The sequence below is a fragment of the Eschrichtius robustus genome, chromosome 10 (genome assembly GCF_028021215.1).
Source record: "Eschrichtius robustus isolate mEscRob2 chromosome 10, mEscRob2.pri, whole genome shotgun sequence".
Classification (NCBI taxonomy): Eukaryota; Metazoa; Chordata; class Mammalia; order Artiodactyla; family Eschrichtiidae; genus Eschrichtius; species Eschrichtius robustus.
In genome coordinates this window covers 107,726,936-107,750,319 of record NC_090833.1, presented here as the reverse complement: position 1 = coordinate 107,750,319, position 23,384 = coordinate 107,726,936, and the positions used below count along the sequence as shown (strand labels likewise).

Sequence of the window (23,384 nt, the reverse complement as noted above, 5' to 3'; positions counted from 1 at the left end):
AGTGGCTCTGCGTCCGCGCTCCAGGTGAGTGCGCTGCAGCGCCGGGCGCCGGCGTCCAGCAGGGCCGGGTGGATGAGAGAAAACCTCCCTGGGCCTCAGGGTGAGACCCAACTCCCGCTTTCCCCAAGCTCCTCCCGCTTCTTTCACCCTTACCCTTACCCCACTTCGTTTCCCTTATATATTCTGGGAAGTTATCTCCTCGTTAACAAGTGTGTTTTTTAACCCCGGATTTACCGCTCCGAGGTAGGGGGAAACGGGTTTCCGCAGTTGCTTGCTTTTTGTACCGCCTGTGAGCTCTAGAACTTGTGATGTTCACAGCAGCCTTTGCCCGGGAATCCCGCCTCAAGGCCCAGCCGCAGAGTCCTTACAAGGCAAGGTGTGTCCCCACTCCCCGCATTCCTGCCTGAGTCCCTGCGGTCGGCCCACAGCTGTGGAAACCTAGCTCTCTTACGCAGACCGTGGTCCCCAGCTCGGAAAATACGAGGCGTCCCCTGTCCGCGGGCGCGCGGACTTGATTTTTACGCCTACTGTACAAAATCCGCAGTGACTGCCGCCTGCACAGCCCTTTAGACAGAGTGACGCTCCCCGCTCCCACTCTTCCTCTTGGACCCCCGGAGCCCGCCTGGGTGTGGCTTGAGGCTCGAGTCCTCCGGGACCGCTGATCCTCTGGCTAGGAAAGGAATCCTGGACCGATCTAGGTCGCGTTCAGCCCTCGTTGGGTCGCGAGGGCTTTGCTCTGGACGCGGCTCTCAGGCCGGCTTGGCTGGTCGACAGACCGACGCTCTCCGCACACTCAAGTGTGAATTCCTCGGGCGTGAGCGTGCGCGTGGCACTGGCCCTGCGGTCCCCGGGTCGCAGCGGCTCCCTCTCCCAGGCCGCCTCCTCCAGGTGACTGCGAAGCAACCTGTTCTAGTGGCAACCGGGTAGATCCTCCGGGTTTCCACCGGCTTGGCTCGGCGCTGCATGCCCGTCAGCTGCAATCGCGCTTCTCGGGCTCTGGGATTTTAATTTCACCGCACGGCTGCTAGCAGTCCGGCCGCCGGGCGCTGCAGCTTGACGGGTGTGTGCTTCGGTTCTTGAACCCCGCGAGAGGCTGCGCGGCGGAGCGCGCCAGGGCAGATTCCCAGCGGCGGGGCACGGCTCGCGGTCCCCTCCCGCGCGCTCGCCTGCTGCCGGGCGAACCGCTTCGGGATCGCAGAGTCGGCAGGACTCCCCGCCGGGTCCGACCGCCAGTCGAGGCAGGGCACAGTCTCACTCCCCAGGGCGCCTGGCTTACACTCCGCATTTCTCTTTGCGCTCTTTCAGGAGGACGCTGGCAAACGACGCTCCGCAGCCGCCTTGGTCTTGGCAAACATTTCACATCCACGTCCCCCGGCCTGCGCGCCTAGAAGCTGGATCTACCATGAGTCCAGCCACACTGAGGGTAACTGCGGGTGGGGAGAAGTGCCCAGATGCCAACGGTTCCCGCCTTTGAGAGTCGACGGCAGACCCGTCCGTGCTTGTGGTTTGTGGGAGAGACAGGCGCTGGATTTTTGAATTCCAAATTATGTGCAGAATGCTCAATCTTCACACCCGGACGGATCCGACATTGCAGGAAAGGGGACTCGCGTAATTCTGGGACTGCATTTTGCATCGCGTCTCCTCGAGCTCTGTGCTGAGTCTCGCGTAGGGAGGGAGTTGGGGCCCCGGGCCAGCGTTGCTGGTGGAGAGGGTCGGCGGGCAGCCCCGCGCGCCCCTGACCATGTTGCCTTTAATGCCCTGCCCCTTTGCGTGGCCTTCTGAGGGTTTCCAGGGCTGGCCCGGGTTGCTTCCCACCCGTACGCTCTCTCTTACCCCCAGACAACCCCAGCAGGCAAGGCTCCCCGGAGCGGAGATCTTTTGACTCCCCCCCCCGCTCCCTCGCTCCCACCTCCGCCCAGGCCCAGCGTGGCCCTCAAGAGCCGGAACTCGCCCGGCCCCGGCTGGGACCATGGTGTTTCTCCCTGGAAATGCCTCGGACAGCTCCAACTGCACCCACCCGCCGCCACCGGTGAACATTTCCAAGGCCATTCTGCTCGGGGTGATCTTGGGGGGCCTCATCCTTTTCGGGGTACTGGGGAACATCCTTGTGATCCTTTCCGTGGCCTGCCACCGGCATCTGCACTCGGTCACTCACTACTACATCGTCAACCTGGCGGTGGCCGACCTTCTACTCACTTCCACGGTGCTGCCCTTCTCCGCAATCTTCGAGATCTTGGGCTACTGGGCCTTTGGCAGGGTCTTCTGCAATATCTGGGCGGCGGTGGACGTCCTGTGCTGCACTGCGTCCATCATGGGACTCTGCATCATCTCTATCGACCGCTACATCGGCGTGAGCTACCCGCTGCGCTACCCCACCATCGTCACGCAGAAGAGGGGTCTCATGGCTCTGCTCTGCGTCTGGGCGCTCTCCCTGGTCATCTCCATCGGGCCTCTGTTCGGCTGGAGGCAGCCGGCCCCCGAGGACGAGACCATCTGCCAGATCAATGAGGAGCCGGGCTACGTGCTCTTCTCTGCGCTCGGCTCCTTCTACGTGCCGCTGACCATCATCCTCGTCATGTACTGCCGGGTCTACGTGGTGGCCAAGAGGGAGAGCCGGGGCCTCAAGTCCGGCCTCAAGACCCACAAGTCGGACTCGGAGCAGGTGACGCTCCGCATCCATCGCAAAAATGCCCCGGTAGGAGGCAGCGGGGTGCCCAGCGCCAAGAACAAGACACACTTCTCCGTGAGACTGCTCAAGTTTTCCCGGGAGAAGAAAGCGGCCAAAACACTGGGTATCGTGGTCGGCTGCTTCGTCCTCTGCTGGCTGCCTTTTTTCTTAGTGATGCCCATTGGTAAGTCTTTACAGCACCTCATTTTAGCATTTAGGAGTCTTCATCCTCTTCCCATTATGCTACCCCAGACTCACAGTCAGGGGTGGAAGAGAAAGGATCTGCATTTCAAACAGCAAAGCTAGGGAGGGCAGTTAAGGAAAGGCTCCTATGTAGAAAAGTAAATTTTCATTCCCTTTCTGCTTCTGGTTTCATTTATATAACGTTCTAGGGCACTTTTTCAACTACTGCAAAGTGGCATCCTACCGAAGCAGATTAATTGGTCTCCTTAATAAGAACGTCAACTTTTCTTAATGCCTTAAAGCATGTGTTTAATTTAAATACATCCGTCCTCGGATTTCAAGTCTCAGTCTCCACCAGGCCCTTAGGCAGGGGCCATGGAATGCCACTTTCACCTCTGCTGCTGTGGACTGCAGATTCTTGTGTCCTAAAAGTAAGCACCATGCTTATTCTGAACAAATGTGTAGTTTTATTATTAGATTAGATTATTAAGGGTTAGTTATAACAGTCTGCTTATGTTCTGTATCTGTGTTCATTTTGTTTTCTGGATTCAGTGTGGAAGAAAGTATGGTGAGCCACTGACAAGAAAAAAAAAATGATATTATGTCCAAACCAATTTAACCTTTAAAGAATTCAACATAATGTTTCCAATAAGTAAATACATTCGGCTTTATTTTAATACCAAGTATTAAAGCAAACACTACTCTTATCCAAAATCATTCAGGAAGCTTCAGATGACACTGTTTGAAAATAATACAGTAATGTTACAAATCCAATTTTCGCAAATGCTAAATTAGCTGTTGTCAAACTAATTAGTTCATTATAAATATCAGCAAGCTGATCCACTTGGAATCGTCTGTCTCTGGAAGGCCTTCCTGAGATCCCAAAATGGTTGTTTGCTATTTTTAGCTTGTGAGCTCAAATATAGACCCACACATTGGTTATCCACTAACTCTGGCAAACAAAAAATTACAATTAAAAAATTAATAAAAGTCTGTTTCTGTACTTTAGAGCCAATTTACATGGCATGTACTGAAAGTAATTTGCAACACTGTGTAGTAATAGCAGCTATTATTTTTTGAGGGCTAACTATGTTTCAGATATTGACAATTTTATATCATTAGTCCTCTCAATAACTCAGTGAGGTATGCATTATTATCCTGTAATCACAAGTCGTGGGAAGGGATTCTTCGGGTTCTAGGGCTTTGCTGTCTAAGACCATAGCCACCAGCCCCACGTGGCTATTTAATGTAAGTTAAAATTAAAGTAAATTAATATTCAGTCCCACCAGCCACATTTCAAGTGTTCAAGAGCCACATGTGGCCAGTGGCTACTGTTTTGAAGAGCAGAGATATAGAACATTTCTATCACTGCAGAAATTTCTACCCAACATGGCTGCTTGAGATGCCCTTCCAAGTCCACTCCCTGGCCTTTCATCATTATTGCTTTCTCTGCTCCTAGAATTACATTAGAGTTTTGAATTTATTTAAATAAATTTAAATAAATAGTAAAACTCTTTACTTGAGCCACTGGCTGCTTACCTGCCTGTCTGCATCCCATCCCTTCCTCCTGAAGTTTGCACATTTATTCATGCATCTATCTGTTCACTTGTTGAGTATTTATTAAGCACTTGCTCTAGACACTTAGGATGAACAAGGCAGAAGAATCCTTGCAGTAAGATGTTTGCAATCTTTGGGGGGAAATAGACAAAAACAAATAAATATATCTTAAGAAGTCAAGGATTAATAAGCACTATTTTAAAAATGAACAGAATAAGAGGATAGAGTGGTGCTCTATCTATCCATGTGGCGAGTGGTCAGAAAAGTCCTCTCTGAAGAGGTGATATTTGAGCAGAGACCTGACTGAATTGAGGAGCCAGCCTTGCAAAGTCTGGCAGGAAGAGCTTTCTGGGCAGAGGGAACAGCATGTGCAGAGATGGGAAGGAACCTGACCTATCTTTTAAGCCAAAGTAGAATTTGCATATTATTCTAATTGTGATGGGAAGCCATCCAATCAAAGGGCCTTTAGCAGGTGAGTGGCTGGTCTTATATTTTTAAAGGATCATTCTGGCTTCTGGGAGGAGTGAGGGCTATTTTGGGGTGAGAGTGGAAACAGGGAGACCAGTTAGGAGGCTGTTGGAGACGTCAAGGAGAGAAAGGTGAGGGTGCCCTGCACTCAGGTGAGACAGGTGGGGGTGATGTGAAGTGATCATATTCGGCACTTATTTCAAAGGTAGAGCTGACAAGTTTGGACATGGGATATGAGAAAAGGAGAGGAGTAGAGATAAGTCCCGGGTTTGGGGACCTAACAACTGGGTAAATAGTAGTGCGTTTTACTGAGATTGGGAAAACTAAAGGTCGTAAGGGGCTGGTGGGAGTGTAAAGTACAAGTGCTTATTTTGTACAGCCATGTTGAGAAGTGTCTATTAGATGTCTAAGTAGAGATGTCAAGTAGGCAGTTAGATACATGAATTTGGAGCTAAGAGGGGAAGCTGGGCTATGATATAAACTTGGGACACATCACCATATTTAAAGCCACAGAAATGGAAGGATCTGCAAGAGAGAAAGTCTGGAGAGAAAAGAGAGATAAGAACCGAGGCTTGGGGCATCCTGATATTTAAAGGTTGGGAAAAGGAGAACCAACCAGCAAAAGAAATTGGGAAGGAGTGGCCAGGGAGGTATGAGAGCCTGATGTCCCCGAAGCTGAATGGAAATGTTTCACCAAGGCAAGAGTCATCAGCTGTGTCACATGCAGCTGCTAGGCCAAGTCAGAGGAGGACGGAGAATCAACATTGGACTTTGGCCATGTGGAGGTCCTTGGTGATATGAGGAGGTGCTTTGAGGATAGTAGTTTCCGTGGAGTGATGGAGACTAAAGCCTGATGGTGTGCTTTCTTGAGAGAATGAAAGATGAAGTGGGGACAGTGAAAACAGGCAACTCTTTGGAAAGGTTTTGCTAGACAGTGGAGCAGGGAAATGCAGTGTAGCTAGAAGGATCTAGAGAGAATTTTCAAAGGTGGGAGACAGGATATCATATTTATATTCTGATGGAAATGATGGAATAGAGAGATCCTGATGGTGTAGGCAAGGAAGGAGACCAGAGGGTTTAGAGGTGACAGGGAAACCAGGGTGTATGAGCACAGAGGCAGTAGGTATGGAGGGAGAAAGGTAAAGATCTCTTCCAAATATATGTATATCCTCTATGAAATAAGAATCAAGATCATCTCAAAATTTGATTAATTTTATGTATTTTTAAAACTAAGTTATTTTTTAATTTCATAATGACTAAAAGAATAGAAAACATGCAAGTTTTTAAAAAGCAGGTGTTCCTCACTACCAAGCCAAAAGCATTGTTGTGAGAGTTAAATTTTAGATGTGGGTAATGGTAATTGCTTGCGCGTTGCTTTGCACATCAGGAACAAATTGTAGTCAGACAGATAAAACTAGACATCAGCTTAATTCCTCTTTCTTCAGGTTCCTTTCTATATCAGTCTGCTCATTCTTAAAAAGAAATGAACCAAATATCTAAATGTATATGAAACTATCCTGTGGTATCTATATTCGCTGTCTTCAGTAAATTGAGTTGAGTTGAAAAAAAAAAAAGGAAGAATCAAGATCATCACCTAAGAGTGAGGAAGAAATAGGAAATGATGGAGGTTTGAGGAGCAAAAGAATATGTGAAAGATTAATCTTTGAGGTGAGGGAGTAAATAGATGATGGAAATTTAGGAGGTCCTGAGGATGTGTTTGAGACGTAGGGTCATAAATTTAAAGGAAGGCCAATCAAGAAGGCTGGATGCTGCTTTCTCACAACTAAGAGGCTGAGGATGATAGGGAATGTTGCTGATGACTGACTGTATCTAGGGACCCTGGTAAAGAAGGGGAGTGTGTTAGAGCTGATTTACTGTGTTATACAGCAGAAACTAACACAACATTGTAAAGAAATTATACTCCAATAAAGATGTTAAAAAAAAAGAAGAGTGTGTGAAGGGACATAGGCTAGATCAGATTACTGGTCATACAGAGTTAGATGGTGGAAAAAGTTCAGGTAAGGATAGATGATTGGGAGTTTGGGACTGCTGGTGGTGGCTTAGCTATCCAAGGAGATGAGCATGATAGACTGGGTCTTGAGGTCCTCCAGGGGAAGGGAGACTCTGGCCTAATCATAGCCTCCCTCTCGGATCTGCTGTCTTGGAGACCTGGTAATGTTGAAGTGAAGATGGGCACAAGATCACCGAACCTACCACATCTGTGGTCCACGGTTTCTTCCTGACACTAAACTAGTAAGACACTATTTCTTCCAGGAGCTATGGCTGTATAATAAGTTCCAGGCACTGTGTTAGACAGAACAGAAAGATGACTAAAGCACATTCCCTGCCCTCAAGGACCTCACAATCTAGTTAAGGAGACAAATTGAAAAAGATTATCACAAATCTGTGAGATTGGTCCCCAAAGTGGTATTACAAGTGCTGAGAAATATGACAATTAACTGTGTCTGGAGATCACTACAGAAGCTTCTAGAAGTATTGCAGTTTGACTAAGCAGGGACTTGAAGACAGCACCATGTCTGCTGGGCCATCAGTGAGATGTTGTTTGTTTTTAGTAAGTATCTGAAGTACATAGTTCATGCAAAATGTGAATAGAAGAATAAACATGTCATTATGTTATTATACACAAAGGACACGAGCTCTTAAGTATAACAAGTAGTCTCTTGGGGAGAATAGCTTATCAGCTTGTGCTAGGCTGCCAGAGAACAGTGGGACTGGAAACTAAAACCAGAGCAGGGGTGAGTGAGTGTAGTGTACAAAGCTGAGAGGTGAAGCCCCCACCTGTGTAAGAACCAGACCAGGATAATCAGGTGAGTGAGGGCTTTCCATTTCATTGCTGAAGGTCCCTCTGGAGTTATGAGAAGGTTATGCCTCCTTCTGGACTCTACACTTCACTCTCTCCCCAGCTCCTCCCAACCAGGGCTGGGTGGGTTGCTGGACTGAATAGTGTGATTGCAGGTAGGAATCTGACTTGTCTGCTTTCAAGTCTAAGTCTTGCTAGTCTTGTTTTTTTTCCACATCCTAAATGTTTGGCTGAAATTGAGAACCCCTTCGGGGGAGGGGGGATCATGCTTCACGTCGTTATCAGTCATTTATACCTTAGAGTGAATGTTTTTAAAAAACAAGTTTTGATCATGAAGCTAAATAAAGAGAATTTGAAGGTGTTAGCCTTCAACATAGGAAAGAAGGAAGGGTATAACTGTGCCTCAGGGAAGCCTGGGCACCTGAAGTGTGTGCACCATCTTTGCTTATTTCATCCTTTTGTCTAGAGCCCAGCAGTACCAAAGGCAGTGTGCTGGGTGGAAAAAGTGTTGACCTGAGATTGCAACCCAGGCTTTCTTTTTGTAAAATATGCCTAGCATAGCGCCTAACACAGAGCAAATGGCAATAAATGTTAATCTTATCTGAATTCATATGATTCACAGACCATCACTGACATATTTTTTTTTTATAAATTTATTTATTTATTTTTGGCTGCGTTGGGTCTTCGTTGCTGCCCACAGGCTTTCTCTAGTTGCGGCGAGTGGGGGCTACTCTTCGTTGCGGTGCGTGGGCTTCTCGTTGCGGTGGCTTCTCTTGCTGCGGAGCACAGGCTCTAGGCGCGGGCTCAGTAGTTGTGGCTCACAGGCTTTAGAGCGCAGACTCAGTACTTGTGGCACACGGGCTTAGTTGCTCTGCGGCATGTGGGATCTTCCCAGACCAGGGCTCGAACCCATGTCCCCTGCATTGGCAGGCGGATTCTCAACCACTGCGCCACCAGGGAAGCCCAAAACATATAGTAACTTAAAGCAGCAGTCACGTTATGGCTTGTGACTCTGTGGGGCGGGGATGAGTCCAGGTCCAGTTCACTGGGCTGTCTGGGTGTCAGAATCGGTGGCCGCTCTTCCTCCAGGGGTTGAGACGCGCTCTCCCGCAGTGTGGCAGTTCTCTCCAAGAGGGCAGGAGCTGCCAGGCTTCTGAAGAGAGAGGCCCAGACCCGGCCCAGTGTCACTGCTGCCTCATTCTGCAGGAAAAGCAAGTCATGTGGCCAGTATAGGTTCAAGGCGGGGAGAGAAATAGACTCACCTCCTGATGGGGGAGCAGATCCATAAAGGGATGAGGGGATTTTTGTGGCCATCCTGCAGCACCTCTTCCTCACAAGCACATCAAATAGTATTTCTCTTTCATCTTCCAGTTATTTATGGAGAACTCCCCGTATGCTGGGCTTTACGCAATGCATCATGTAAACACCAGTCTGGGTGCTTGCCTTCCTGCAGGCTTCTCATCTCCACAGGGAAATAGACATTAATCAGATAACCACATAAAAAATCCAATGAAGAGGATGGGGTGGTACCTTGGAAACCTATGCTGTGGATAAGGGTGACCCTGGGCAGGAGGGCAGAAAAGTCTTGCTAGGAAGGAGAGCTTGACCTTTGAGCTGAGATCTGTAGAATGAGGAGCTCTTCATTGGCTAAAAGGAGGAGGGAAGGAATGGGATGCGTAAAAACTCTGATAGGACTGGCTTGATGCTTATGAGGGTTTTCCAGAAGGCCAGTGTGGCCAGAGATGAAAGGCTGATAGAAAACTAGTATCAAATGAAGCTGGACAAAAAGAGATCTGACCAAATAAGCCTTTAAAGTCATATTATGAGTTTTTGTTTTTATCTGGAGAGGACCAGGAGCAGAGATGACATGATCAAGTTTATATTTTAAACTATCAAAGGCTTAATGAAAAGAAGACTGTGGATAGACCAGTTGGGAGACGTTTACACAGGACAGTTGAGAGATATCCTGCCAAGCAGGATCCTTCTCACTCGTGATTGAAAATAGTTATTTCTGTGAGCTGCCACATAGTTTTTGAATGCCCCTTCTGTCATTGCCTCCAGAGCAGATTTACGAGAAATGCTTTCCCTGATCACAAGTAGTCTAACCAGACTTGGCTTTAAGTTAATTGTCGCTCTTTCTGCAAGATGAATGTGTCAACAGAGATTTACCGTCATATTCAAAAGAATGTGCTGCAGCCTCAGAAAACGTCTACTATAAGTTCTAACAAAGCTTTGAACAATTGCCGCCTCTTTCAAACCAGCTGCACACTGGCAAGTCATTACTTTGAAGGAGACGATACTTAGTGACTTAGGCATTGCTGTGTTTTGTTACCTCATAGTTTCAGGTTCAGACGCTAGGATGTTTTCCTGAGGCGTTTTCTTTGTTTGGTAGATTCACTGTCTTTTAGCCCTTTCACTTGGTTTTCCAACTGGACACTTACATAGTGGCTTCTCATTTTGAAACTGCATGTTTCTTTACTATTTGAAAATTTCCCCCCCATATTTTTATCAGTCGTTTATATTTCGATTTTGTGATGTGAAATTGCTCATCTGTGCTCTTTGGCCACATTTTATTAAGTCATTGATTTTCATTTATTTTCTTTTTGTAAGATTATTATATACATTGAACATTAATCACTTATTACTGCATATCCCGGGTTGCCGGCTTTCTCATGCTATATTCAGACGTGCTGAGAAAATGTACCTTCTTTATTTCTCAAAAGCTGATATGATCTTTTTCATGAACTCCAGCGGAGACACACACACACACACACACACACACTTTTAGTTGAATCCAATAAGTTCAGTCAAATCCAGTCACTTAAGCAGCGTCTTTATATACTCAGCCTCCCTTGGATAACTCAGCCTTTCAGGTTTGCCTGCTAAATTGTTCATCAGGGGCACACATAACCTCGTGGTTATTGGGGTCGGGGAGAGAGGAGATTGTCGGGCCCTCGGTTGTCCTTCCATGGTGATTTTTAGTTTCCTGTACTGGGGATATTGGCTTAGTCTAGTGACCGGTCCCCAGGCGCTGGTCTCCAGCCATCACGCAGCCGTCTCCCAATAAGTCTGACGGTGCTCACCCATGGACCGTTGACCCACCTGATGACTCAGCCCCACTCAGTCCTAACTGCGACTACAGACACTCAAAGTTGATGTATGTCTCCATTTGGTTCCTGGCTGGGGTGACAATTGCTCTGTGGCTATAAGCCAAGGAGTCACTTTATCCATAACGGCTCCCGTGATCACCTTTCACAACCTTCTGAGCTAAACCCTCAGCAATGTTTCATCCCTGTCTCAAGGTATGGAGAGCCCTGTGGGTTCCTTCCACACCTCTCCACACCACACCAAACAAGTGTGCCAACCCAGACTTACTCTCTGCCCACCCACACTGGCTGTCACTTTAATGGGCGCTAGAGCCCTCCTGTGTCCTCTCCCAGATGCCCAGAATGGAGAGTGGGGAAAAGCACCTTCACTACCACCTTTATCTTCTTAAATGCCTCTGTGGTCCTTGTTGAGAGGGGAGCTCGGAACAAACACCAGGATGCCTCTTTTCACTCCCTCCTTCCCCACTTTTCCCCGCAGTCCACCGGTGGAGGACAGATGCGGCAGGCTTTCCCTTCCTTTTTCTGGCTAAATGGGACCCTCCTCAGCACCATGTCCCCTTCCTTCCCTGGGGGGCATCCATCTTCTATGGAACAGCAATGGCAAATGGATGCAGGCGGAGAGAGCGAGATAGGTTCACTAAAAAGGGAATAAAGACCAGGAGTATCTAACAATGTTATAATCTTTATACATATTCAGCAACTATTTTTCCCATTGGTTTTTTTTGCATTTTATCCTTCTTGTGGCTTTTAAAAATACATAGACATTTAAAATGTTTATGTAGTCACATATTTTAATCTGTTTCTTCATGGATTGTGCCTTCTCAGGGATGCTTGGAGAGATCTTCCGCCACGTAAGTCAGATAACCTCCATTTTCTCCTCGTTCTTTTAAAGCATCATTTGTCATCTACCTGGAATTTACTTTTGTATTTTGGTAGGTGATGTCTAACTGTATTTATGTAGAAATGGTTAACCAGATATTCTTAAAAGATTTATTGAATAATGTATCCTTTCCCATCTTCTTTGGAAAACTACCTTTGTTGTATTAGAGAGAATCCTGAATCTATTTTGGAACTCCCACTTCTGTTACATTTATCTGTCTCTCTGATATTGGTGCTACATTATTTTAACTACTGTTGTTTCATAATACATTTTAATATTTTCTAGGTTAAGGCCCCTGGATGAATATTCTGTTTTTTTAATAAATTTATTTATTTTATTTATTTATTTTTGGCTGCGTTAGGTCTTTGTTGCTGCTCGCGGGCTTTCTCTAGTTGCGGCGAGCAGGGGCCACTCTTCATTGCAGTGCGCGGGCTTCTCACTGCGGTGTGTTCTCTTGTTGCAGAGCACAGGCTCTAGGTGCGCGGGCTTCAGTAGTTGTGGCTCGTGGGCTCCAGAGCACAGGCTCAGTAGTTGTGGCGCACGGGCTTAGTTGCTCTGCGGCATGTGGTATCCTCCCGGACCAGGGCTCAAACCTGTGTCCCCTGCATTGGCAGGCGGATTCTTAACCACTGCGCCACCGGGGAAGCTCTGGATGAATATTCTTTTTCAAAATGATTTCGTCTGTCTTTGCACGTTCTTCCGGGAAAAGTCTGGACTCCTTTTGTCAAGTTACATCTCTTACCCCCACCAGCACCAACACACACACACACACACGCACACACACTCACACACACACACACAAATCCTGTCACATGTTAATCATAATTTTTAGTATGTATAGATTAATTTGAAAGGAGACATTTTTATCACATTGAGACCTCCTGTTAAGAAATATGACATATGTAAATCAACTCTGCTTCAATAAAAATATATGACATGTTTCTCCATTTACTTCCCAAACTACTTTTGGACTATTGTTTAAACTTTACTTTTAATCACACTTACTAACATGTCTTAGAAAAATGACTGTTACAATGAAGTCAGGAAATGCTGCTTTGGTATTTCAACATTAGATACAGCACGTTGGTTTTTAGATCAGTAACCTTCATCATGTCAAGGACGTATCTTTCTATAGTTTATAGAACAATTTTATCAAAAATGAATTTTTAATTTTATCAAATGCTGCTTTTTTAAATATGCATCAATATAATATTTTTCATTGATATTGATTTGATATATTTTATTACCTAATATTAACCTATCCATATATTCTTGGATTAAATTCTATCTGATCAGTGACATTATTCTTTTTTATGTTACTGCATTACACTAAGTATTTTATTTCCGGTTTGCATCTGTATTTCTGTGTGAAATGAGTATATCGTTTTATTTTACAGTGCTGTTTTTGTTGCATGTTGGTTTCGAGTTTATGTTAACTTTATAAAACGAATTGTGACACTCTCCATTTTTTTTTCTACCATCTGTAACAATTTAAATAGCATAAGAATTATGTGTTCCTTGAAGGTTTGAAAGAACTTGCCCATAAAACATTTGGACACAGCTCCTTTTATGGATGCAGCTCTCAGAGACTGGTTTCTATTTCTTCCATGGATAGTGGTCTATTCTGATTGTCAGATTTGATAATCTTTGTTTTCTTATTTTCTATTTTCCTTCTCATTGAGGTTTAACATTTTAGCACAGAATTCTACATGAAATTCTGTTATTTTTCATTTCTTTTCTATCTTTCTCATTTCCCACATCATATACTTGTGTTTTGTTGCTTTTTGTCTTCACTGAGATATCTTGAAAGATTGTCTATTTCATTAGTTTTTTCAAAGAACCCATGTCCTAGATTTATTAATCACTTTGCTCTGTTTTCCAGTGCACTAATTTAATCTCCAGAAATTTATTTTTCTGGTTATATTTTGTTCTTTTATATTAACTTGAGGAAAATGTTTGGTTCACATACTTTAATTTATTCCTGTCTAAGATTAAAAACAACCAAAGTTGTACATTTTCCTCCAAGCAGACTTGAATTCCTTACTTTATGTTTTGCTAGGCAGTACTCTCATCCAGTTTTTCTGTTTTTCCTCTTTTAGTAGCTCCTTAGTCCTATGTGGACAGAAGAGGATTCATTGTATTATTGTTGTTCATTAATTTAAAAAATAATTTGTGATTTTATCCCCCATTTTTAAAAATTAATTTTGAATTTACTTTATAGTGGTCAGAGAATGTGCATCCAATAATTTCTAGCTTATGAAATGAATTGAGGCTTTTTTAATGACGATATATGATCAATAATTAGCACATTTAATAGATTTAATGTTTGAAAGATATATATTAATTAAACGTTGACGAGGTGTTATTAAGATCATCTTTATCCAGTATTCATTATCTTTACCTTTATCCATGATCTACTTTATTTGTTACATATTGAGAGAGGTATGGTAAACCTTCCTACTGGGAATAATTCTTCCAATTATTTCTTATATTTTTAACAGGTTTTACTTAATATATGTTGATGCGGATGCATGATACTTAAGAGATTAAGTCAATAATACCTTCATTTAAAGGTATTATTTAGATTTATTTATTTATTTAATAGAGTTTTTGTCCTATTTATTTTTCCTTGATATGTACATTTTTGAAAATTAATATTGCAATCTCTAATATATTTTTGTTTGCATTTGCCAACATACCTTTGCCTGTCTTTTTTTTTTTAAAATTTATTTATTTAATTTATTTATTTTTGGCTGTGTTGGGTCTTCGTTGCTGCGCATGGGCCTTCTCTAATTGTGGTGGGCGGGGGCTACTCTTCGTTGTGGTGTGCGGGCTTCTCATTGTGGTGGCTTCTCTTGTTGTGGAGCACAGGCTCTAGGCACGCGGGCTTCAGTAGTTGCAGCATGTGGGCTCAGTAGCTGTGGCTCATGGGCTCTAGAGTGCAGGCTCAGTAGTTGTGGCACATGGGCTTAGCTGCTCTGCGGCATGTGGGATCTTCCCAGACCAAGGCTCGAACCCATGTCCCCTGCATTGGCAGGCGGATTCTCAACCACTGCACCACCAGGGAAGCCCCTGCCTGTCTTTTTATACATCAGCTTGTGTAACTTGCATCAAATGGATTTTTCAGTGTCTACGTGTCTTATCTGGGTATTTGTGTCTTAGTAAACATTTAACTAATTTCCGCTGATTCTAACAGATATATTTGGGTTGATTTTTGTCTCCTGGTTTTATGTTTCCTTCCTTTTCTTTGTTTTCTGTCTCTTGCAAACTGGACCATTTTATTCTTTGCTTTTTAAATTCTGCAGTATTTTGGAAAGGTGGTCTCCTATTTTTAATTCTACTAGAGATTATCTTTGAGCTTTTCAAAAGCATTTTTTAAACCTTCGTTTCTCTCTTAAACAACCATCCCTATCACCCACCTTTGCCCACATAAGGGAGGAAGTTTATCACACTCTTATTTTCCCTTCCTCCAGAAACCTACATCTTTTGGTTAATAAAATTCTGTGTTTTAAATGTCGGTTATTGCTTTAAGTGTTTATATTTCCTATCCTGTTTTTTGTATCTTTCTGTAATTTAGTTTAGTAATACAAATAGCCTTCTTATCATATACTATGATTTACTCATTCATGAGCTCTGGATTTTGCTTTATCTACCATGTGAAATAAGGACCAGCACACTATGGCCTGTTTTTGTAAATAAAGTTTTATTGGAACACAGCCATATACATTTGCTTACAAATCATCCATGGCTGCTTCCATGCTACAGTGGCCGAGTTGAGTAGTTGCTGCAGAGACTGCATGACCCACAAGGTTTAAAATATTTGCTATTATATTAGAGTATAATGCCAAATAAAATTTGACCAATAACAACATAAGCCAAACGCATTTTTTAAGCCCGTATATGCCTGAGCCTAAATACATGAAAGACAACTTCTCTGAGTATAGAACTCGAGTTATATATTTTTTTAATTTCAAAATATTGTTGTTGTTACTCCTCTGTCTCTTGGTATTTAGTGCTTTATAAATGACTTGAGGCCAACTTGATTATTGTTTTCCTTTTCTCATGTATTCTCTTTATTTATGTGTTTATTTTCTAACCAAGATGTTTATAGAATTTTTTCCCAATCAAATTAAAAAATGTCCCCTGGACATTTCTGGTTGTGGGGTAACTTTTTCATTGTGATTGCCTGGAACCCTGTGCACATTTTTTTTTTTTTTTTTGTCCTGAAGCTAAAGATAGCATCCTTTGGTGATCACTTTGTCTACTTCACTCTTTCTCTTGGAATTCATATTAACTCTATTTTGGTATCTCCTGTACCTGTCCCCTTTTCCTCTTGCTCTTTTACCCACATTAGTCATCTTCTCGCTATTTTCCTCTGACTTCCAAGTTTCTCACGTTTCTCCAGTGTGTGCTCTATTTTACCTAGTTAGCCTTAGTAGCTACCTCCACCACCTTTGCTCCAGTCCACTCCATTTTATTGGCATATTGTTCCATCTTCATTATCTCCTACACTGCATTTGTAAACCCAATAGCTCCTTAAATCGCATTTCAATACAACATAGAGATTTTCTTCCATGTCACTGTTTTAAAAGTGGAGTTTTATTTTTTATTTATTTATTTAAATTATTTATTTATTTATTTAGTTGCGCCGGGTCTTAGTTGCAGCAGGTGGGCTCCTTAGTTGCAGCTCACCAGCTCTTTAGTTGTGGCATGCAAACTCTTAGTTGCGGCATGCATGTGGGATCCAGTTCCCTAACCAGGGATTGAACCCGGGCCTCCTGCATTGGGAGCATGGAGTCTTATCCACTGTGCCACCAGGGAAGTCCCAAAAGTGGAGTTTTATATCTGAGGATCTCAGATTCCTCAGATTGATCTCGTCTCCTGAACAGCTGAATCTTTTCACGGGAACAGTAATTCTTCTCTTTTTGTTCAACCTCACTGAGGGTGACCTAGGGATAAAATTTGAAATGGGTTCTGTTTGGAACTGGTTGGGTCCTGGTCCAAATCTTTCAGGCCCATATTAAGGGGAGAAGGAAAGAATTGTCTTTGTTGTAGTTTATATTTGCCAGAGTATACCGATCTGTTCATCCAGAGCGAGCAGAGGGGAGGTAGAAGGACAAAGGTTCACTGTTGCACAGCAGAAGAGTCCTTGTCCTGTTTGGTTGACACAGTGGGTGCAGTGATTTCTCCTGCAGGTGGCATGGCCGGCCCCCTGGGATCCACGTCCCGAAGAGCCTCCCTTTACTTGTTTGCTGGTCTTGATGGGAAAAGCGAGGGATTTCCCACCCTGTGTGGACCTCAGCATCAGTACTCTCCTCAGACACTCGAGTGCAGTTACGATTTGTCTTTGAAAAGCTACCCCTGAGTCTGCCTGTATCTCTAGCATCTGCTATTCCAAGCCCCTGGGGGTGTCACCTGGCAGCAACTGGGAGCCATCTTCCCTTCACCCCTTTTCTTGAGGTAAACTGAGGACTCATTAGTCCTTCATTCAGGCTGGTGGTGATGAAATTATAGTTTCCAGAAATCTCTCAGAGGTTCTAGCTTATGGATATTGCCCTTCCCTAGTGTTTTTTAGTAGTGATGTAAAATTTCACCTATATGTGTATTCTTTTAGATTTATTAAGAATTTAGAAAAGGGATGAGGAAGTGCAGCTTGATCCACACATCCACTGCCTCAGCCCTGGCATCTTTTCAGGTTGATATCAAAATGTGAAGCAGAAATGAGAATAGCCTGACATGTGATCATTTCCTTTGGTTTCATGGAAGCTTGTGGTTCAAGACAAAGCAATCAGAGGGAGATACCTATGGAGTCAGATGGTGCAGAGTCCGTGTAGGTAAGCAGGCTGAACTTTCTCTTGATCACAAGTGGATGAGATGAAATCATGTGAAGAGCTTAACAAGTCTTCTTCTAGGATAAAGAAATGAAGGAGTTTACGTATGGGATGTGAGGGGTGGTTGCCCTAGTCAGTTCAAGCTGTTGTAACAGAACACCACAGACAGGCTGTCTTAAACAACGGATATTTATTTCTTACAGTTTCGGAGCTGGGAAGTTTCGAGGTCAGGGTGCAGCATGGTCAGGTTCTCGTGAGGACCCTCTTCCTGGTTTACAGACGGCTAGTTTCTCGCTCTGTCCTCACACTGCAGAGGGCAAACCAGCTCCGGTCCCTTTATCTCCTTATAAGAACACGGATCCCATCATGGGAACTCCACCCTTGTGACCTCATCCAAACCTAATTAACTCCCAAATTGGAGGCCCTGCCTCCAAATACCATCACAGTGAGGGGTAAGGCTCCAACAGATGAATTTGGGGTGGGGAGACACAAGCATTCAGTCCATAGCAGTGGTGCTTGCAGGCCACTTTTTGCATCTAATTTAATTCCTAGAAAAAGCCTGTAAGATAGAAGTCGCCAGGCTCATGTAGAGAAGTGGAAACCAAGGCACAACAAGGAGGAAATGACATCTTGATGGAGCTACCTGGCTGCCCTCCCTGGAACAGAGGAAAGTGCTCTGGCCATGAGTTAAAAGCCCTGGGTTCCAGCTCCTCATCTGTAGAAAAAGGGGCTTGCGTGGGGCCAGTAGATTTCCAGCTTCTCAGCTTCACAATTCCTTGTTCCAATGATATCCTACTCAGAAGCCCAAGATATGAAATGGATGAAAGTGGTGCTGCGCCCACGGAAGCGGCCAGGGAACCTGGAGTCCTGGACACTGAGTCCTCGCCTTCCCACTGGCAGTGGCCGCTGGGGGGGTCTGGAGCACAGGTTGCTCTCTGTAATAGTATCTGATTCCAGACTCAGTAAAGGGTATCAGAAGAAGTTCTGAAAGGAGTTCGGTTTGCATTTTCAAAGGAGAAGGAGGGAAAGTTGACAAAGGTCACATCGGCTGTCATTGTTCTGGAATGCTGGCAGAGCCGTAGTCTTTGCCCAAAAAGGGTTTGAAAAGGGAACATTGCGCACTAACTTTCTTTATTTTTTTGTGTACTCTCCGCATTTAGCTTATCGCTGGGGCATTTAGTTGCCAGTGAGAAACTTGCTGTTTACAAATTGGTCATGTAGTTTGATCCCATATGATGAGAAATGTTTTTGAAGGTTACCTGCCATCTGCAATCATTTGCTTTGTGAAATGATTTTGCTGTCATCAAGAGATAACTAAAGGACAATCTCAGAAATGGATATTTTTTTTAAAGGAAACTCTAAGAGAGGGTGAACTCCCAGGAAAACAAACTGTTCTTAAAGAATTCACAGCAGGAGTTCTCAACCAGGGGCGATTTTGACTCCCAGGGGACATTTGGCAATGTGTGGAGACAATTTTGGTTGTCACGATGTCACAGTTGGGGTGAGAGGTGCTATTGGCATCTACTGGATAGAGGCCAGGGATACTGCTAAACATGCTTCAATGTGCAGGATGGCCCCACAAAAAGAATTATCCAGCCCCAAACGACAACATTGCCAAGACTGATAAATCATAGTTTATATTAAAGGAATTCCTAAAATCAATCAAAATCTTTAGAAACACCACGTTTAAAGCAAAAGAAAACCAATTCTGATTATGATTCAGACTTTTTTTTTTAACTGTGTTTCCAATATCTTGGCTAGTGATTCCAAAAAAAAAAAAAAAAAAGCAAACAAAAACAGTCTCCAGATGCCTCAAGGTCCCTTAAAAAGTAATAGTTGTCTACTCACTATTTTTTTTATTTTGGTAAAATTTACCATTTTAACCATTTTATAGCATACAATTCAGTAGCACTTAGTACATTAACAATGTTGTGCAATCATCACCACTATCTACTTCCAAAACATTTTCTTTACCCCAAAATGAAACTCTGTTCCCTTTAAAAGTCACTCTCCATTTCCCCCATCTCAGGCCCTTGGCAACCATCAATCTGCTTTTGTCTGTATAGATTTGCCTATTCCCGATAGTACATATAAATGGAATCATACACTGTGTGGCATTTTGTGTCTGGCTTCTTTCACTTAGCATAATGTTTTCAAGCCTCATCCCTGTGTGGCATGTATCAGTACTGTATTCTTTTCCATAACTGAATATCATTATATGGATATACCATGTTTTATTTATCCTTTCATCAGTTGATGGACATTTGAGTTGTTTCTACCTTTTAGCTATTGTGAATAGCACTGCTATAAATATTCAGGTAAAAGTTTTTGTTTGAATACCCGTTTTTAGTTTCTTTCAGTCTATACCTAGGAGTGGAATTGTTGGGTCATATTGTCCTACTATGTTTAACTTATTGAGGAACTAACAAACTGTTTTTCACAGCAGCTACCCCAGTTCACATACCTACCAGCAATGTATGAGGGTTCCAATTTCTCCACATCCTCACCAATACTTATTTTCCTTTTTGTCTTTTAATTATAACCATCCTACTGGACATAAAGTAGTATCTGTTGTGGTTTTGAATTGCGTTTCAGTGATGACTACAGAAGTTGAACATCTTTTCATGTGGTTGTTGGCCATTTGTGTACCTTCTTTGGCATAATGTCTATTCAAGTCCTTTGCCCATTTTTAAATTAGGTTGTTTGTCTTTGTTGTTGAGTTGTAGGAGTTCTTTATATATTTAGGACACTAGAACCTTATGAGATACATGACTTGCAAATACTTTTCTCTCATTCTGTGGATTGTCCTTTCACTTTCTTGATAGTGTCCTTTGATGCACAAATGTCTAATTTTTATGAAGTCCAATTTACCTAATTTTCCTTTTGTTGCTTGTGTTTTTGGTGCTATATCTAAGAAATCATTGCCTGATCCAGGTCACAAAGACTTATCCCTATCCTTCCTTCTAAGAGTTTTTAGTTTTAGCTCTAACCATTAGCCTTTGATCCATTTTGAATTAATTTTTATGTGTGGTGTGAGGTAAGGTTCCAACTTCATTCTTTTGCATGTGGAAATCCAGTTGTTCAAGCACTACTTGTTGAAGAGACTATCTTTTCCTTCACTGAGTGATCTTGGCATCCTTGTAGAAATTCAATTGACTATAGATATATGGGTCATTTCTGGACTTTCTTTTCCATATTCCATACGTCTATTAATCTTATGCCAGTACCACACTGTTTTGATTACTGTAGCTTTGTAGTAGTTTTGAGATTGCTACCCAGTATTTTTTACATTTCCTAAAGCTTGATGGAAGCTTTAAAAAATATTACCTCTTTTTAAAAAAATATTAATACTACATAAAATAGTGCATGATTCCTTTGGAATTCCTAAATTCAAAAATTGTAAAGATGGAAAGTTCTAGCTTACTAATTTGGGGCTAAAAAGCTCTAGATTACTAATTTGGAGCTAATGAGAACTCATTTGGCAGTGAACCTAACCTGAACTCACATGAATCTGTAGATTCTATGAGATCTATGAGAATATAGATTTCAGAATATAGAGATTATAGAATATAAAATCTATATTTTAAATAAATTTTATATAATATTTATATTTTATCTAGATTTTTTTTGAATTATATCTGGATCCACATTCACCAATACTCTTTTTTTTTTTTAATAAATTTATTTATTTATTTGTTTTTATTTTTGGCTGTATTGGGTCTTCATTGCAGTGCGCAGGCTTCTCATTGCGGTGGCTTCTCTTGTTGTGGAGCACAGGCTCTAGGCGCGAGGGCCTCAGTAGTTGTGGCGCACGGGCTCAGTTGCTCCACGGCATGTGGGATCCTCCCGGCCCAGGGCTTGAACCCGTGTCCCCTGCATTGGCAGGTGGATTCTTAACCACTGCGCCACTAGGGAAGCCCCTCTAGATTTTTTAATTCACACATCAAGTTGCAAAAAGATGCATGTGTTTGATTGTGGGGTACCCCTGCCTCTCTGATGGTATTATTCAATATATAGTATGTGATCCGTATTACTTTTATAAAATCCGAAACAACCTGGGTTCCAAAACATATCTGGCTCCAAAAGAAAAGGAATGGTGGACCTGTGTCATTCTATTAGGGCAATATTGGTTATCTCATGATGCTCAAAACTCTGACGATTTTCTATCTTTGAGCAGAAAAACAGGAGGAGAAACAATCACAATGTGTTTTCTGTAACTAACATCTATGGCACAATGATCTGTGTTAGTCAATGTTTACCTACTCTATCTCATTTAAAATTTTTCAAAACACAGGTTCTGTTGGGAAAAATAAGAAAGTGACCCTTGGTAGTCAAAAAAGTTTGGAGTGGTTTTTCTGAGCCTCTTTTTATACAGCAAGAGAAACTGAAAAGGGAAGCTCTGCCATGAATTCAAGGTCCTGCTTAGCTCCCGTGGGTGGCAAACCAAAGGAAGTTTTCTCCTGATGTCTGGTCTGGCTCCTGTGTGGGGACTGCTCCTTTCCCTTTTGTAGTTCTCCTCTGTATCATCACTCCTGAGAGGCAGCAGACCTGCCCAGATACCCCCTCACCTCATCATGGGCTATTTGTGATTTCTAGATTATTCTCCTCCTTTGGACTAGTTTACAGAGTCTGGAATTTTTCCACTTTTATGAGGTTTTTTTGGTTTAAACATTGCCCTTCTGGAACATCCTTTAAAATGAAAAATGCCTTGGCCATCCATGAGGTGCATTCATTCTTCCTCTGGTACATCCAATCCTATATCCTTAGCCCATTATTCAAGTATTATTTTCCTTAACTCCACAGTTGCCCTATAAACTTGTGAGGAGGTGTTTTTATCCTTGTTTTACCTGCCCAAGAAATGAGACTCATAGGTGTTAAAGAGTTTAACCAGTGCCACCAAGCTAGTAACAGAAGGTCCGTCATGATTTTTCCTCTATGGTGTGTTAACTTCCTCAATAGAACCATGTCGATCATATGGCAAACAAGGCATTAGCCTTGGCCATCATCTCCGGGAGAAAACAGAAAACCCTGCACTATCTACCCTGACCCTGTCATGATTAGCTCATATAATTTCCTGGATGAAGGGAAAAAGTAGTTATATGAAAGGAATTGAAGCTGGAAAAAGCCAGGACAAGTAGAGGGATAAGCAGAAAATGAGAGGGAGCAGGGAGTAAATTATTAACCATGTGAGTCTAATGTTCGCTGAGTTCTCAGATGTTTTCGTGTCCAGTTCTTCTCCTGAACTTGCTGATTAATCAGAAGTGTTTATGGAGCACCCAGCATCTGCTATGTGCTCAGTTCTAAGTCTAATGGAGGATACTGGAGAAGGTGACCCACTGCCTTCAAGTCTAACTGGGAAGAAAAGGATGACACCCAAAAAAAAAAAAAAAAAAAAAAGGATGACACCCATGAAACAATAGTTATCAGGACAAGCTCTAGGATTCAGAGGTAAGATAGGTCAGGCAGGGATTAGATAGTCATGGAAATCTCTGTGGAGGGAAAGAGTCTTCAATTGGGTGTTGAAAGGTAAGATTTGAAAAGCCAAGCTCCAAGGCAGAAGTGAACATGGCATGTTTATGCGCTAATGAGCTCATCCTCCTGGGGAGGGTGGTTGAGCATGTGTGTGTGTGTGTGTGTGTATGTAAGCACGCACATGCAAGGGACAACCATCGAAGACAACATTGACCAGGTTTGGTGGACGCCATTCTCCTGCGTGTCTTACTGAAAACCAGACAAGGATTTTGGCCTTGAATTAAGAAAAACTGGGGAGCCACTGTGGGTAGAGAGCAGGGAGGTGACATGGTGGACAAGTGTTAGAATGAGATGAGATCAGCAGTGGGGGCAAGACCCAGGCTGACTGTCTGTGTTT

The 23,384-nt window shown here is 43.2% G+C and overlaps 1 protein-coding gene across 2 annotated transcripts in view; it reads left to right on the top strand.

The window, feature by feature from the left end:
• The first annotated feature begins 1,969 nt into the window (after positions 1-1,969).
• ADRA1A (adrenoceptor alpha 1A) overlaps positions 1,970-23,384 on the top strand; it is a 90,238-nt gene continuing 68,823 nt past the window's right edge. For both annotated transcript variants that reach the window (XM_068552419.1, XM_068552418.1), the window contains exon 1: positions 1,970-2,852. In XM_068552419.1, coding sequence (XP_068408520.1) covers positions 1,970-2,852 — 883 coding nt within the window. The remainder of the gene's footprint in view (positions 2,853-23,384) is intronic.